Source organism: Ranitomeya imitator, chromosome 7 (genome assembly GCF_032444005.1).
Source record: "Ranitomeya imitator isolate aRanImi1 chromosome 7, aRanImi1.pri, whole genome shotgun sequence".
In the NCBI taxonomy this organism is placed as follows: domain Eukaryota; kingdom Metazoa; phylum Chordata; class Amphibia; order Anura; family Dendrobatidae; genus Ranitomeya; species Ranitomeya imitator.
The window spans coordinates 1,092,555-1,110,731 of NC_091288.1; the positions used below are offsets into that span (position 1 = coordinate 1,092,555).

At 49.8% G+C, this 18,177-nt stretch overlaps 1 protein-coding gene across 3 annotated transcripts in view; it reads left to right on the plus strand.

Annotated features, from left to right (window-relative positions):
- Positions 1-18,177, plus strand: part of DPP10 (dipeptidyl peptidase like 10) — a 634,899-nt gene that overhangs the window by 344,587 nt on the left and 272,135 nt on the right. For all 3 annotated transcript variants that reach the window (XM_069732554.1, XM_069732555.1, XM_069732553.1), the window contains 2 exons: positions 13,741-13,832; positions 14,293-14,340. In XM_069732554.1, the coding sequence (XP_069588655.1) occupies positions 13,741-13,832; positions 14,293-14,340 (140 nt within the window). The remainder of the gene's footprint in view (positions 1-13,740; positions 13,833-14,292; positions 14,341-18,177) is intronic.

The window sequence follows — 18,177 nt, forward strand, 5'->3', positions numbered from 1 at the left end:
TGCCTCCTCCTGAGGCGCAGAATGCCAGTAGCCAGAACAACAAGGTAGTAAGGACCTCTATGCCTTACTTCAGAGACCGGCAGGACAGCTAATTGCACATTACCTGTCAGCACCTACACCCAGGAGGCACGGTGGCACCCCTTAGAGGCTGGGGCATGATAGAGTCCCTATAAACAGCCTGAAGCCACCAGTCATATGGGTTTTGTCTTATCCAACTACGGGGGACAGAGAGAGAGACACAACATCTGTGAGACCCTTATTTGAAGCTTATGCAGTAAGGGACTACACCACTACAGCGCAAGGGAAGGCTATTGATTTCCACCTGGACAAGGGGACTCTGGACTCCAAACCGGCCGGACTCTACCTGCCCTGTGATCTGGTGCCCTGGACTGTGGCTGCTGAAGACTTCAGTAAACGAGGTAAAGAGACTGCAACCTTGTCTCCTCGTTCTTCACCGCACCTCTCACCATTCTACCATCTACACACTGGGAAGCCCTGGGGACATACTTCACCTGTGGGAAGGTATACCATCTAGCTGCGATAACATCACCCCAGAAGACCCCTTAAAGCAGCGCGGGCCACCCTGACCGAATACCACAGGTGGCGTCACGAACATAAACTTTGAGCCGACCGGACCCAGTACCGAGTACCCCAAGGCCCTGACGGGGCTCTCCATGAGCCTTTCCAAATCAAGTGCTATCAGCTGGACACCAATGAAGGAGTAGAACCATCTCATGGAGGATCACAAGGAAATGGACTGAATGTGACTTAAATATGAGCGTCTGAGCAAAGGGGCTGAAGACTTATGACCATGTGATATTTTAGTTTTTCTTTTTTAATACATTTGCAAAAATTTCTACATTTCTGTTTTTTTTTTCAGTCAAGATGGGGTGCAGAGTAGACATTAATGAGGGAAAAATGAACTTTTTTTGAATTTACCAAATGGTTGCAATGAAACAAAGAGTGAAAAATGTAAAGGGCTCTGAATACTTTCTGTATTCACTGTAATCCTATTAACGGACCAGGTGCATATCGAACGAGGAGCTGGTGGCAGTCCTACCAGGTGCTGTTTCACTGGTGCTAGTCAAAGGGGCCTGTAAACCTATCAGGGTTGAGGGCGAATGTGGTGCCACGTCAGTGACTGCATGGGCTACATCCTCTCACTGCCTGTGACTCCCTTGGCCCATGTGGACCCCCCTTTGTCTGTTTAAAACTGAACTAATGTGACATTACGTGTCCCCAGAGGGTGCAGAACGTCAAGTTGGTACAAGGGGGGAAACCTTACCACGTGATCCTGCTGAAGTAACATTGACGTCTGGCGGGGTAGCGACGTTGGGATCCTTCACATTTGGTGGCAGCGCAGTAGGATTGACATAATAGTTTGTAAGTGTGTGGGACCCATACTCCCAGACACTAAAGACTACCAGCTGTAGCTTGTGGTCTTAGGATCGGCTCAGCACTAGACAGTCCGAATGCAAATACTGAAAGGTGTGTGGGTACATCAGGTTGCAGCTCTGTGTCAGTTACCAAAGATTGCAGGGATGTGCAGTGGCATCAGGGTCAGCGCTAGCGAGATGGCCAGTGCTATGGAGTAAGTGGAAGACAAGGTTGCTCAAGCAGAAGGGGTGTCCAGCCCAAGCTCCCCTAGGAGCCAGTCACTGGCAGTCACAGATTGCTGCTCACCACCTACTCGTCCCCCAGCCAAGCAGGCTTGGATGCCCTCATGCAAGCTGCACTGGCCAGTCTCCAAGCTGGGGACAAGGCCACCTATGAGACTCTCATGACAGAACGTTGTGAGCAAGCTGCATCGAGAGCACAAATACTTCAAGCTCCAACTCCAGCTGCAGACCCCAGCGAGTTGCGAGTCCCCTGAGATGTGTGTCCAAAGCTACAAGCAGATGACTTACCCCTGCTGGACAAAGAAGGGGACTTGGCAAGTTTTTTCAAATGCCAGCAAGAAAGTGTCCATCAGTACCATCTGCCTGAGGACCAATGGGTCCGGTTCTTAACCCCTCGCCTCATGGGTAAGTCCCTAGAAATCTTTGGGTACCTGCCCAGCGATACCACCCTGATCCGGCAGTACAACTTGACCCCTGAGACTTACCGAAATAAGCTGTGAAGTATGCAGCAGGCTCCCGCAGACAGCTAGGCCGATGACATGTGGGCCCTACTGAGAGCAGTTGACCAATGGACCATGGGACTGGAGCTCACCACCGCCCAGCTGCAGAAGGAGCTCATCTCGACCAAGCAGTTTTTGTGGAATTGCCAGGAGGACTTCCAGCAGTATCTCTGAGTCGCTCTACCAGGGTCTGGGGTACTCGGCACCAGATCCGGTCGCAATTAAGGGGGTGGTCATGGTGGCCGCAACTGTCCGTGCCCTGGGCACTCAAGATAAGGGGAAAGGTCTTTAAAGGGTATTATGGGGGGCGTGGCCTGACTGCTGTGAGGAAAGGACATGGTGGTCAAGAGCTCCTGCAGAGACCAGAAAAATACTGGGATATAAGTGACCCCAAAGATCCCAATCGAACATCAAGATCGGTCAGAACTCGTCCTGAGTGCTAGGGAGCAGACATCGACAATAAAAAGTGCTTCTGCTGCATTACCGGCCAAGCTGGGAGGTCAACAGTGAAGACCCGGCCGGAGGAAGACGGACGACATCTTCCTGAGACGGGGAGCTGCTACCGCTGGAGGACCGGCTTGTGGTGTAAACCACGGAGGTAACAGATAGCAGGAGTACCCAGCCCCCTCTCTGCTCATACCCCTGAGTACTCGGGCTGGAACTACACCTCCCCACCATCCCTCCACTGATCCCTGGCACCGGCACACCGAGCAGAGCAATACCCCACCGCCAACTCCCCGAACACCTCCCCACGCTCCTCTGGACCAGCGGGGAGGACGCCACAGACACATACAGCGACCACTCACCGCTGAGGAACTCTGCCGGCTTCTTCTGCTCTCCACTCCATCCGTGACGGGTTGTCGGTGGGCCGGACCCAAGGCTGCGGCGGTGCTGGGGGTTTTCCCACCGCAAATCGGCACCATATTGAAAGACGCCACAGAACGCTGAGGACCGGTGGATTCTACCCGCATTTAGAAGTGTGGCGGCACCTTGTGGTGGTCCCTGCTGCTCAGGAGGGGACATCTGAAGGAGGAGGGAGAGAGGAAAGTAATAATATAAAATAATAAGGAGAGGGGACAGAATGCAGTTGGGAGGACAAAGATAGGAAGGAGTGGAAGAGGAAAAAAGAGAGGTCAGAGAGGATAAGAGGGGACAAGGGAGAAAACGTCCTCGTCTAATTGACAATAGCCCCAGAAATAAATCATTGACTTTGAAGATCTCCCTCCAAGTATCCCAAAAAATAATATCTGGACTATAATGCGGACCACATAATTGCTGGAGATAAGGACTGTTTACAAGTGCTACGCTGTGCCTGAAACACACCTAGTGGCTAATGTTGGAACTGCATTTACTAATACCATGTAATTTCCTCATCAACTAACACGCTAGCTATACACTGCCTAGCACTACTAGAGGCTTTCTGCACGACAAGATTGTCCTGAAAATCTTCTCTGCACGGTGTGAACCTGTTCCAACTATTAAGACTAATAAAAACAACGTTAATGTCTTTTTACAACTTCTATTAAAAAGTCTGACCGGGATCCAAGAAGTATGGTTTCTCCTTGCAGAGAGTGACATGATAAGCATGTCGAGGTGAGGAGACTTAAAGCCGCAATGCTCCTCTGGGAAATATGCAAATTGTCTCTTCAGAGAGGATGAGGACTAAAACTCTAGTGCCACCTATTGAAAGTAGCAATCCTAACAGTCAATGTCGACCCTTCGGGTTTGGCTATTATCCTAAGTCATGTGACAAGGCTCGTTAAAGGGTCCACATTGACTGTTAGGATCGCTACTTCCAATAGGGGGCACTAAAGTTCTAGTCCTCTTCCTCTCTGAAGAGACAATTTGCATTAAAAAGTCTATAAGCCGAACTGAATTCCCCCTCCCCTCTGAAACTCAACAAGGAGGGCATGGGCAGCCTTAGAGGATTGTGACTATGACGCACTAGGGCTGACCCCATGGGCACTAATATGCACTCAAAAGTATAGTCAATCTCCAGATTAGAGATGTTAGATACATTAAGTCTTTAAATGATGCGCCCTAAAAAACCCACAGCACCTGAAGCTAGCACCAGATCAATCACACAGTTGTTATATCAACGTACAAAATCTACAAGTCGCAACATGTCAGCCTCGCAATCACCCTCAACAAATTCTAACAGTTCTCAGAAGTCTCAACAGACCGATACAACTCCATTAACAAGTATGATACCTACTACGATGGAAGAACTTTTAAAAACCATCCGGAATACTTTTACACAACAAATCCAAGACATTGCTCAAAGAACCAATGATCCGGAGAAAAGAATGGATGATGCCGCCGATGCTATTGAACATGACAGAGAACAACTACAAGAACAAGACGCCAGAATCGCGTTTCTAGAGCTTAAATGTGAAGATCTGGAGAATTGTTCATGACGAGGAAATCTTAGAATTAAGGGACTACCAGAAAATGCTACCAACCTAATGGAAACCACCTCGAAACTCTTCAGTGCTTTACTGCCACAAGCCGACTCTACGGATTACAAGGATTCACAGAGCAGTAGGAGGACCTAAGCCAGACGCCTCACCAAGAGACATCGTCCTTAAACTGCACCATGTAGAAACAAGAGACTTGATACTAAAAGCGGCCCGCAATAAAACTAAAGGTACCGTCACACATAACGATATCGTTAACGATATCGTTGCTTTTTGTGACGTAGCCACGATATCGTTAAGGAAATCGTTATGTGTGACAGCGACCAACGATCAGGCCCCTGCTGGGAGATCGTTGGTCGCTGAGGAAAGTCCAGAACTTTATTTTGTCGCTGGATCTCCCGCTGACATCGCTGAATCGGCGTGTGTGGCACTGATCCAGCGATGTCTTCACTGGTAACCAGGGTAAACATCGGGTTACTAAGCGCAGGGCCACGCTTAGTAACCTGATGTTTACCCTGGTTACCATTGTAAATGTAAAAAAACAAACACTACATACTTACATTCCCGGTGTCTGGTCAAGTCCCTCGCCTTCAGCTTCCCGCACTGACTGGTGAGCGCCGGCAAGCCGTAAAGCACGCTGTGCAGCGGTGACGTCACCGCTGTACTTTCCGGCCGGCGCTCAGTCAGTGCGGGAAGCTGACGGCGGGGGACGTGACAGACATCGGCATGTAAGTATGTAGTTTTTGTTTTTTTACATTTACAATGGTAACCAGGGTAAACATCGGGTTACTAAGTGCAGCCCTGCGCTTAGTTACCCGATGTTTACCCTGGTTACCGGGGACCTCGGGATCGTTGGTCGCTGGAGAGCGGTCTGTGTGACAGCTCTCCAGCGACCACACAGCGACGCTGCAGCGATCGACATCGTTGTCGGTATCGCTGCAGCGTCGCTTAGTGTGACGGTACCTTAACTTGCCAGGTGTCCCAGATACTGTCTCCATATTCCCTGTCATCTGTCCAGAGACCTTGATGAGGAGTCGACCTATGAAGGACACAACAATGGCTCTAATCAAAGCAAATATCAAGTACAGGTGGGGGTTCCCGAAGGCATTAATCTCCTCACATGGCAGCTCCACCTATTCACCAAAAGTCAGGAGGAAGGTAGAAAAGCTTTGGAAAAGGCTGGAATCCCGGTTTTCGATTCAGGTGCATTATCACAGAGACAAAGACCATGCAGATGATGGATGGAGGTTCGACGTACCAAGCCCAACAAACCATTGCTTCACAGAACTGTCCACAGAAGACAAGCCCGCTGAAGATCCTAAGGCGGGTCCGGAGGACAGCTGATTGATTTAGATTTAACAAATGATATACTGTATAATGTGTTAAATATTGGTCTGTTTTATATCTGTCCCATTTGCAGAGTGCGGTGCCCCTGGAGTAAATGTGCCACTCCACCTTGGGCTATTTCTGATATTGGACCAGCACACCTTAGCCCGCACATTGGTGGTTTGTTGTAACCGTTTTACATGTTCTTTTTCCCATTCCCTTACCTACCAGAGTGTTGGCGAACATTTCAGTGTACCAGAAGCTGATGTAGTAAGTCCATCATATGCACGGTTATATCATGTGACTTACCTGATTATTCCACATGTTAAATGTAGAAGATTTTATCACATAACGTACCGGGATTTCATTCCCCAGTAAAAAGAAAACGCGCTTTTATTCATTACTCAAAAAATTCCCCTGATGTAATTTTCTTGCAGGAAACCCACTTTTCAAATACCTCATCCCCCAAATATTTTCATAAGTCTTATTCAAGATTCTATTTAGCCAGGTATGATAAAAAAACGAGAGCAGTGTCTGCTGTTCTTCATAATTCCTTCCCATTTATAGAGGAGGATATAGTGGCAGATTTATAATAGTCTGGGGAACCATAGAAGCGAATCTGCCTCGTTCGTTGCTATGCACCCCCGACATTGCAGATTGATGGCGAGATCCCTACACTCTGTTATATATATTATATGGGGGGAGACTTCAATTTAACTTTAGATAAGACCCTCGATAGCTCCAACAATCAACGATCTGGCATGTCAGGGAAACTATATTACAGTCTCATCACTTGGTTGACACTTGGAGAACATATTATTTGGTTGGATCGCCACACATCTGAGGTAGCTGAGCTCATGTGTGGGTAGTACTTACTTGGACACTCATGATTTAAAACACTGCTTTTTAGTCCTATTTTGGTCCTGTCTTGTGCACCTGGATGACTTGGATGCATTCATGGATGCAGTTGCTATGTTCTTTATAAATTACTGATCACTGTTTATTACTATTGTATTTATGTAATGTATTTTTTCAATAAATATAACCTTTTGTGAATTGTTTTGGCCAGTTTTGACTCTCGGTTCTCCTATTAGATTAAGTTCTTGAACACTGTTCATATTGCCAGAATCCGGGAGAGGGATTTTTTGTTAATGTGGCTGGACAAACTATCTGCAACTCAGGACTAGGGTAGAAGGGGGAACAGCTGACCCTGAACTAGGACTAGGCTGAAACCCTGCGATGGAGCGGGCGACCGATTCCTTGTGAATGGACCCACCGATGTTTCCTAGTCTAAACTCCAAGAAAGACCTACAGGTGGGGGAAGGGGGTCCCTGAACGATCTAGGGACTGGGAACAAAAACAGGTCACCTCCTAGAAGGAGAATAGAGGAACCTGCAGAAACGAAAGGAAAACTAAACTGGCCGAACTAGAGATCCCAGAACTGCACAATACAATACATAGTGTCACGATCCATGTTTGGATCTGAGGCAGATCTGGTTTCCCTCAGAATAAACTTTTTTTCCTTTCTGGTCATTGGGGGTTAATGCAGTTTTCTCCCCCCGGTGGCCGCTGGTGATATTGCATTGCTGCTGGGTCAGCTGATGTTTGTGACCACTCCCACCTTCCTTTGTAAGGTCACCTGGGTCATCAGCAGACTGTTGGTTATACAGGTCCTTTGGATACCAACCTTGCTGGAATAGGAGCTTGCTGAGTGTTGTTGTTCTTCAGCTAAATACTCATTCCTGGTGCCTTACTCTGCTGTGCGGTGCATTGCAGCAGAGAAAGCTAAGTGTGGTGTTATTGTTTCTTTGTCCCTTTGTAGTTTGTGCATTCACCTTTTGGTATCGTGTTCCCCTCACTCTCATTTTGTTTATTCCTGTTTATTTGCTTTGTGGTGCTGTTTACACTGTTCACCTCCTGGGGTGGGGGTTGGGGGTTTAGTTCAGGGTTTAACAGGAGACAGGGACAGGTCGGTGACTTGGGCCTTCCTACCTTCAAGGGTACCCCCAAGTTAAGGAAAGACAGGGCTTCCCCCAGCCTGAGGGGCAGTTCAGGGGCCCAGGTTCCTCATCTCCTGTCTTCCTATTTCTTCCTCGTGATATTATAACCAACCGTCCCATTTTTTTTTTCTGGTGAGGTATGGCCCAGATGCAGGCCTTTGCCCAACTGCTTCAGACCCTCACTGATGAGTTTAAGGTGCTGCGTGGTGAGGTGGTGCAGCAGCTGCAGCAGTTGGTGGGGTTTTGGGCTTCGGCCCAGGTACAGGCTCAGTCAGAGCCCCAGATATCTCTTCCTGACAGGTTCTCTGGAGGGAGAGATACATTTTTGGTTTTTCAGGAGGTCTGTAAACTTTACTTCAGGCTCCGCCCTCGTTCATCAGGGAGTGAGGAGCAGCGTGTGGGGATTATAACCTCCCTTCTTAAGGGTGATACCCAATCCTGGGCTTTCTCCCTGCCGGCCGGTTCTCCATCTTTACGGTCAGTGGACGAGTTTTTTGTGGCCTTGGCGCTTGTGTATGGGGACCCTGATGGCGTCTCCCTGGCAGAATCCCGACTGCGTAAAATCAAGCAGGGGGCTCGGCTGGCGGAGGATTACTGCTCGGAGTTTAGGAGATGGGCCACTGACACACAGTGGAATGACCCTGCCCTTAGGAGCCATTTTAGGCAGGGTCTGTCTCCAAGGTTGCAGGATGCTCTTGTGCAGTATGCCGCCCCCAGGTCATTGGAGGCCGCCATGTCCCTTGCCATCCGGGTAGATAGACGCTTGAGGGAGAGACATACACCTAATGTGCCTCTGGTAGTCCTTGCTAGGGAGGAGGACACACCTGAGCAGGTAGATGAACCCATGCAGGTGGGAGGAGTTGTTTCCCAAATGGGGTTGCCTGCGGTTCGCCGTGGTGTGGGGGCATGTTTTTACTGTGGGCAGACTGGTCATTTTATCGGTGTCTGCCCGGCTCGCGCCAAAATACCTGTACCACCTAAGAAGCCGCATTCCCCTGGTCGTGTGGAGGGAGGCGACCAGGGAGTGTATATTTCCTCCATATCTTCTCCTCAGTGTACCCTGTCAGCTGAAGTAGTGGTTGGTGAGGTAACTGAGTGTATACTGGTGTTTGTGGACAGTGGAGCAGGTGTCAATCTGGTGGATGCTCATTTTGTCCAGACCCATGGCCTGAGGTGTAGAACACTAACTAAACCCCTAAGTGTCCAGGCCATTGACTCCGTACCACTCAGCCAGGGGTGGGTAACCCAAGTCATGGATGATATACACCTGCGTATAAGGACTCATCATGAGGAGTTCCTGTCGTGCTATGTCTTGGGGGGGAATACCAACACCCATCGTTTTAGGACTCCCTTGGTTGAAAAAACACAACCCGGTCATAGACTGGCGGTCCAGAGAAGTGGTCAGCTGGGATCAGTCGTGTGAGGGCTGCTGCCCAGGGGCAACTGTCTCTGCCGTCCTTCTACAACCTACCCCTTCCTCTCCAGTGGGGGCAGCAGAGATGCTGCCAGAGAGTAGGGGTAAGACTTTACCCTCACTACATGCTAACCCGGTGTGTCAGAGACCTCTTAGGAGGAGGGGTCGGAGGAGTGTGGTGGTTCCCTCTGAGCATAATGGGGGTGTGAGTTTGGTGACACAGGGGGACGCCTCTGTCAATTCCTCTAGAAATTCACCATCTTGTGGCAGACGCATGCATGGATATAAACGTTCAGGTCCGGACCTGGGTATGAATGAGTATGTATGGGTGTCCACCAAAAACATCAGGTGGCAGTGTGCAACTGGGTCCTGGAGTTCCAGGGTGATTCGGCCATATCGGGTGTCAGCCATTCTCAGCCCAGGGACTTTTCAGTTGGAGTTACCCCCAGTTGTGCATGTACACAACTCATTCCCCAGGTCGGCACTCTGGAGGTTTGTGGCGCCTCCGGAGCCCTCACTGGTGGCATTTTCATCAGGCCACGTTTGCCGTAAACCTGAGAGTCAGGTGACTGTTGAGGTGAACGTTGGTGGATCGAGGCATCCTCACCATAGTTTGTTATGTGGTGAGGTCTGATGTTGAGTGTCACTCATTGTAAGGGGGGTACTGTCACCATCCATGTTTGGATCTGTGGCAGATCTGGTTTCCCTCAGATATAAACTTTTTTCCTTTCTGGTCATTGGGGGTTAATGCAGTTTACTCCCCCCGGTGGCCGCTGGTGATATTGCATTGCTGCTGGGTCAGCTGATGTTTGTGACCACTCCCACCATCCTTTATAAGGTCACCTGGGTCATCAGCAGACTGTTGGTTATACAGGTCCTTTGGATACCAACCTTGCTGGAATAGGAGCTTGCTGAGTGCTGTTGTTCTTCAGCTTAATACTTATTCCTGGTGCCTTACTCTGCTGTGCGGTGCTTTGCAGCAGAGAAAGCTAAGTGTGGTGTTATTGTTTCTTTGTCCCTTTGTAGTTTGTGCATTCACCTTTTGGTATCGTGTTCCCCTCACTCTCATTTTGTTTATTCCTGTTTATTTGCTTTGTGGTGCTGTTTTCTCTGTTCACCCCCTGGGGTGGGGGTTGGGGGTTTAGTTCAGGGTTTAACAGGAGACAGGGACAGGTCGGTGACTTGGGCCTCCCTACCTTCAAGGGTTCCCCCAAGTTAAGAAAAGACAGGGCTTCCCCCAGCCTGAGGGGCAGTTCAGGGGCCCAGATTCCTCATCACCTGTTTTCCTATTTATGAACCGTGACACATAGAAAGCTAACAAGGCACCAAGCCAGAACACGAGCGGATCAACACTGTTGTCCAGCAAGGAATGGGAGGCAGGTGCTGGGTAATAAAGGGTGAGGCAATCACCTGACCTAGAACAAACCCAGCACCAGGGGAAAAAGACCAGCAGCCAGAAAACCACAACAAGATGGCGGATGGTCAAAACGAAATAGATTCCAACAGGAAGGTTGCTATGCTTGAGCCTTGCTCTCCAGCTGTACCACTTCAAAAAGGGCCGTGATCATGGTAATGCAAACTGGTCATCTCAATGAGGGAGGTTGCGGACTGGCGCGTGGGGGGAACAGCGGCAAGCGTTGCCCCCTAGCATCCTCTAAAGGGAGGTGTGCAGGATGGGGGGATGTAATGGCAGCTTACAAAAGTCCTGTAAGCATGTGTAGCTGTAACAAGACACCTGGCTCCCAAGGTGACCTGCCTTTCAGCTGCAAAGTCAGAATTTGCACACCCACCAGGTACCAGCCTAGTGGATATCCTGGTTGCAAAGGCCTCATTGTGATATGATCTGGGATATTATATCTTTCTTGATCCAGAATCATATATTTCCTGTTTACATATAAAGGACACACAACCCCAAGTGACAATTTGGGGAAACGAGGTTTGATTGCAAAAATAATTTTAAAATTAAATCTTTATTAATAAATGGTTAAAACATCAACAAAAATTCAAACTAGAGAACAAAAGGTAGCTTCCGGATCCCTCGCCGCAGCATCCTCTCCTGGCCGCATCGTCTCCTGTATGCGGTCACGTGGGGCCGCCGATTACAATCATGAATATGCGGCTCCACCTCCCAAAGGGGTGGAGCCGCATATTCAGTACTGTAAATGAGCGGCCCCACGTGACCGCTCATACAGGAGAAGCTGCGGCCAGGACAGGACGCTGCGGCGAGGGATCCGGAAGCTAGGTGAGTATTTTAATCACAGCGGGGGGGGGGATGGGGCGCACAGGGAGTCGGAGGGGGGGCACCTGGATCTGCATTTTACACACTAATATTCATATCTTCTCTACAGCAAACGCTGCTGCAGGGAACATATGAATGGGGCTTCAGCACGATGCTGGGGACAGCGCTAAACTTTAGCGCTGTCTCCGGCACGGTGCGTGTGGTACCCAGTGGGCACACTGATGTGCCACAGAAACGCACCGGCACACGGACACGGATAATTCCGGTACTGATTTTTCCGGTACCTGAATTATCTGGAAGTGTGGGACTGCCCTTAGAGAGACTGATTTACCAAAACGGTGTTCAGTGTAATGTTCCACAGTCATTGACAGGAAACAAAATTGCTTAATGAATAAAAAAAGTGCAAGTGCATAAGTGAAGGTGGGGACCTTTCTAATAAGAAGTAAGCTCTACTTCAAGAGAACACGGCCTCTGTAGACCAAGGACTATTCTCATATAATTCAGTTTATATACATATGCTAAATGAACATTCAGAAAAGGGATTTGCAGACAAGTGTCTGACCGAGGAAGGAGTGTTTCCCCCCCCCCCCCGAAGGAGAGAACTTACAAAGTGACTGCTGCTTTATTCCTGTGTGCCGCGCACTCCTACCCCGACGATAACGTTTCGCCTGAGCTTCTTCAAAAAGGGACGTTGCCCGTCTATATGTGTATTATCCAATTTATATGCAAAAATAGGAGATATAGATATCATTTTCTGCTTCTGGACCAATTTAATGTATGTTGTATGTCGGCTTAGCCTATATTGCTGATTATCCGCGTATAACAGCTTTTGCTAGACATAGTATATCCACTCACTGCGCACAGGGGCTTTTCTGTTTTGGTGTATTTTTAACTTGATAGAAATAAAATTAGTTTTAAGGGTCGTCTGTTCACTTGCTCACAGGAGAGTGTTGGTGCTGGCAGGAGAGTGGCCATGCACGGTGCTCGCAGGAGAGTGGACACGCACGGCGTTCACTGGAGAGTGGCCATGCACGGCGTTCACTGGAGAGTGGCCATGCACGGCGTTCACTGGAGAGTGGCCATGCACGGTGCTCGCAGGAGAGTGGACACGCACGGCGTTCACTGGAGAGTGGCCATGCACGGCGTTCACTGGAGAGTGGCCATGCACGGCGTTCACTGGAGAGTGGCCATGCACGGTGCTCGCAGGACAGTGGCCATGCACAGCGTTCACAGGAGAGTGGCCATGCACGGTGCTCGCAGGACAGAGGCCATGCACGGTGCTCGCAGGACAGAGGCCATGCACGGTGCTCACAGGACAGAGGCCATGCACGGTGTTCACTGGAGAGTGGCCATGCACGGCGTTCACATGAGAGTGGCCATGCACGGTGCTCGCAGGAGAGTGGCCATGCACGGTGCTCGCAGGAGAGTGGCCATGCACGGTGCTCGCAGGACAGAGGCCATGCACGGTGCTCGCAGGACAGAGGCCATACACGGTGCTCGCAGGACAGAGGCCATACACGGTGCTCGCAGGACAGAGGCCATGCACGGTGCTCGCAGGAGAGTGGACACGCACTGCGTTCACAGGAGAGTGGCCATGCACGGCATTCACAGGAGCGTGACCCCGCACGGTGCTCACAGTAGAGTGGTCATGTATGGTGCTGGCAGGAGAGTGGTCACGCACGGCGTTCGCAGGAGAGTGGCCACACATGGCGCTCGCAGGAGAGTAGACACGTATGGTGCTGGCAGGAGAGTGGTCACGCACGGCGTTCACAGGAGAGTAGACACGCATGGTGCTTGCAGGAGAGTGCCCACGCATGGTGCTCGCAGGAGAGTAGACACGCATGGTGCTCACAGGAGAGTGAACACGCATGGTGCTCGCAGGAGAGTAGACACGCATGGTGCTCGCAGGAGAGTGAACACGCACGACGTTCACAGGAGAGTAGACACGCATGGTGCTTGCAGGAGAGTGCCCACGCATGGTGCTCGCAGGAGAGTAGACACGCATGGTGCTTGCAGGAGAGTGAACACGCACGACGTTCACTGGAAAGTTGCCACACACTGCTGTCGCAGGAGAGTGGCCACGCAGGGCGCTTGCAGGAGATTGGCGAGACACAGCGCTCGTAGGAGAGTGGCCACGCACAATACACCTTTACCAGGTGGGCAGCAGTCATGCGCCAGTCATCACATCGTGCCTCATGCTGAGAATTTGTCCCTCGTGTTCATAGGTAAAGACTGACCGAGTGAACATCCGACACCTGACGTCAGGTAGTTGGGAGGTCATCAGGATCCTGGCGTATGATGAGCCGTCCGAGAAGCTGTGAGTATCACCCCCATCATCCATCATACACAGTCAAGTGTGGAAGTTGTGTCCATCATCCATCATACACAATTATGTGTAGAGATCATCTCCATCATCCATCATACACAATCATGTGTAGAGGTAGTCTCCATCATCCATCATACACAGTCAATTGTAGTGGTCGTCTCCATCATCCATCATGCACAGTCATGAGTAGAGGTCGTCACCATCATACACAGTCAAGTGTAAAGGTGGTCTCCATCATCCATCATACACAGTCAAATTTAGGGATCATCTCCATCATACACAGTCATGTGTAGAGATCGTCTCCATCATCCAATATACACAGTAGAGGAAGTCTCCATCATCCCTCAGATGCACTGATTTTCCCACTCTTTAATTTTTCGTTCTATTAGATGCATTCTCCTTACATTTTGCTGGGGGTTGTAGTTGCTTTACATGGTCTCCTCTCTCACAGATATTTCCTCAGCACAGAAGACTCGTCCCGGGGACGACAGCTTTACAGGTGACCTTCAGTGTGACTACTGTACGGGTGACCTGTGTGGGGTGATGGGTATTACTGTAGAGGTGTCCTGTGTGTGAGGTGATGGGTATTACTGTAGAGGTGTCCTGTGTGTGAGGTGATGGGTATTACTGTACGGGTGTCCTGTGTGTGAGGTGATGGGTATTACTGTAGAGGTGACCTGTGTGTGGGGTGATGGGTATTACTGTAGAGGTGTCCTGTGTGTGGGGTGATGGGTATTACTGTAGAGGTGACCTGTGTGTGAGGTGATGGGTATTACTGTAGAGGTGACCTGTGTGTGAGGTGATGGGTATTACTGTAGAGGTGACCTGTGTGTGAGGTGATGGGTATTACTGTAGAGGTGACCTGTGTGTGAGGTGATGGGTATTACTGTAGAGGTGACCTGTGTGTGAGGTGATGGGTATTACTGTAGAGGTGTCCTGTGTGTGGGGTGATGGGTATTACTGTAGAGGTGTCCTGTGTGTGGGGTGATGGGTATTACTGTAGAGGTGACCTGTGTGGGGTGATGGGTATTACTGTAGAGGTGTCCTGTGTGTGGGGTGATGGGTATTACTGTAGAGGTGACCTGTGTGTGAGGTGATGGGTATTACTGTAGAGGTGTCCTGTGTGTGAGGTGATGGGTGTTACTGTAGAGGTGTCCTGTGTGTGAGGTGATGGGTATTACTGTAGAGGTGTCCTGTGTGTGAGGTGATGGGTATTACTGTAGAGGTGTCCTGTGTGGGGTGATGGGTATTACTGTAGAGGTGTCCTGTGTGTGGGGTGATGGGTATTACTGTAGATGTGACCTGTGTGTGAGGTGATGGGTATTACTGTAGAGGTGTCCTGTGTGTGAGGTGATGGGTGTTACTGTAGAGGTGTCCTGTGTGTGAGGTGATGGGTATTACTGTAGAGGTGTCCTGTGTGTGAGGTGATGGGTATTACTGTAGAGGTGTCCTGTGTGTGAGGTGATGGGTATTACTGTAGAGGTGTCCTGTGTGTGAGGTGATGGGTATTACTGTAGAGGTGTCCTGTGTGTGAGGTGATGGGTATTACTGTAGAGGTGTCCTGTGTGTGAGGTGATGGGTATTACTGTAGAGGTGTCCTGTGTGTGAGGTGATGGGTATTACTGTAGAGGTGTCCTGTGTGTGAGGTGATGGGTATTACTGTAGATGTGTCCTGTGTGTGAGGTGATGGGTATTACTGTAGAGGTGTCCTGTGTGTGAGGTGATGGGTATTACTGTAGAGGTGTCCTGTGTGTGAGGTGATGGGTATTACTGTAGAGGTGTCCTGTGTGTGGGGTGATGGGTATTACTGTAGAGGTGTCCTGTGTGTGGGGTGATGGGTATTACTGTAGAGGTGTCCTGTGTGTGAGGTGATGGGTATTACTGTAGATGTGACCTGTGTGTGAGGTGATGGGTATTACTGTAGAGGTGTCCTGTGTGTGAGGTGATGGGTATTACTGTAGAGGTGTCCTGTGTGTGAGGTGATGGGTATTACTGTAGAGGTGTCCTGTGTGTGAGGTGATGGGTATTACTGTAGAGGTGTCCTGTGTGTGAGGTGATGGGTATTACTGTAGAGGTGTCCTGTGTGTGAGGTGATGGGTATTACTGTAGAGGTGACCTGTGTGTGGGGTGATGGGTGTTACTGTAGAGGTGTCCTGTGTGTGAGGAGATGGGTATTACTGTAGAGGTGTCCTGTGTGTGAGGTGATGGGTATTACTGTAGATGTGACCTGTGTGTGAGGTGATGGGTATTACTGTAGAGGTGTCCTGTGTGTGAGGTGATGGGTATTACTGTAGAGGTGTCCTGTGTGTGAGGTGATGGGTATTACTGTAGAGGTGTCCTGTGTGTGGGGTGATGGGTATTACTGTAGAGGTGTCCTGTGTGTGAGGTGATGGGTATTACTGTAGAGGTGTCCTGTGTGTGAGGTGATGGGTATTACTGTAGAGGTGTCCTGTGTGTGGGGTGATGGGTATTACTGTAGAGGTGTCCTGTGTGTGAGGAGATGGGTATTACTGTAGAGGTGTCCTGTGTGTGAGGTGATGGGTATTACTGTAGAGGTGTCCTGTGTGTGAGGTGATGGGTATTACTGTAGAGGTGTCCTGTGTGTGAGGTGATGGGTATTACTGTAGAGGTGTCCTGTGTGTGAGGTGATGGGTATTACTGTAGAGGTGTCCTGTGTGTGGGGTGATGGGTATTACTGTAGAGGTGTCCTGTGTGTGAGGTGATGGGTATTACTGTAGAGGTGTCCTGTGTGTGAGGTGATGGTTATTACTGTAGAGGTGTCCTGTGTGTGAGGTGATGGGTATTACTGTAGAGGTGTCCTGTGTGTGAGGTGATGGGTATTACTGTAGAGGTGTCCTGTGTGTGAGGTGATGGGTATTACTGTAGAGGTGTCCTGTGTGAGGTGATGGGTATTACTGTAGAGGTGACCTGTGTGTGAGGTGATGGGTATTACTGTAGAGGTGACCTGTGTGGGGTGATGGGTATTACTGTACGGGTGTCCTGTGTGTGAGGTGATGGGTATTACTGTAGAGGTGTCCTGTGTGTGAGGTGATGGGTATTACTGTAGAGGTGTCCTGTGTGTGGGGTGATGGGTATTACTGTAGAGGTGACCTGTGTGGGGTGATGGGTATTACTGTACGGGTGTCCTGTGTGTGAGGTGATGGGTATTACTGTAGAGGTGTCCTGTGTGTGAGGTGATGGGTATTACTGTAGAGGTGTCCTGTGTGTGGGGTGATGGGTATTACTGTAGAGGTGTCCTGTGTGTGAGGTGATGGGTATTACTGTAGAGGTGACCTGTGTGAGGTGATGGTTATTACTGTAGAGGTGTCCTGTGTGTGAGGTGATGGGTATTACTGTAGAGGTGTCCTGTGTGTGAGGTGATGGGTATTACTGTAGAGGTGTCCTGTGTGTGGGGTGATGGGTATTACTGTAGAGGTGTCCTGTGTGTGAGGTGATGGGTATTACTGTAGAGGTGTCCTGTGTGTGAGGTGATGGGTATTACTGTAGAGGTGTCCTGTGTGTGAGGTGATGGGTATTACTGTAGAGGTGTCCTGTGTGTGGGGTGATGGGTATTACTGTAGAGGTGTCCTGTGTGTGAGGTGATGGGTATTACTGTACGGGTGTCCTGTGTGTGAGGTGATGGGTATTACTGTAGAGGTGTCCTGTGTGTGAGGTGATGGGTATTACTGTAGAGGTGTCCTGTGTGTGAGGTGATGGGTATTACTGTAGAGGTGTCCTGTGTGAGGTGATGGGTATTACTGTAGAGGTGACCTGTGTGTGAGGTGATGGGTATTACTGTAGAGGTGACCTGTGTGGGGTGATGGGTATTACTGTACGGGTGTCCTGTGTGTGAGGTGATGGGTATTACTGTAGAGGTGACCTGTGTGTGAGGTGATGGGTATTACTGTAGAGGTGTCCTGTGTGTGAGGTGATGGGTATTACTGTAGAGGTGTCCTGTGTGTGGGGTGATGGGTATTACTGTAGAGGTGTCCTGTGTGTGAGGTGATGGGTATTACTGTAGAGGTGACCTGTGTGAGGTGATGGTTATTACTGTAGAGGTGTCCTGTGTGTGAGGTGATGGGTATTACTGTAGAGGTGTCCTGTGTGTGAGGTGATGGGTATTACTGTAGAGGTGTCCTGTGTGTGAGGTGATGGGTATTACTGTAGAGGTGTCCTGTGTGTGAGGTGATGGGTATTACTGTAGAGGTGTCCTGTGTGTGAGGTGATGGGTATTACTGTAGAGGTGTCCTGTGTGTGAGGTGATGGGTATTACTGTAGAGGTGTCCAGTGTGTGGGGTGATGGGTATTACTGTAGAGGTGTCCTGTGTGTGAGGTG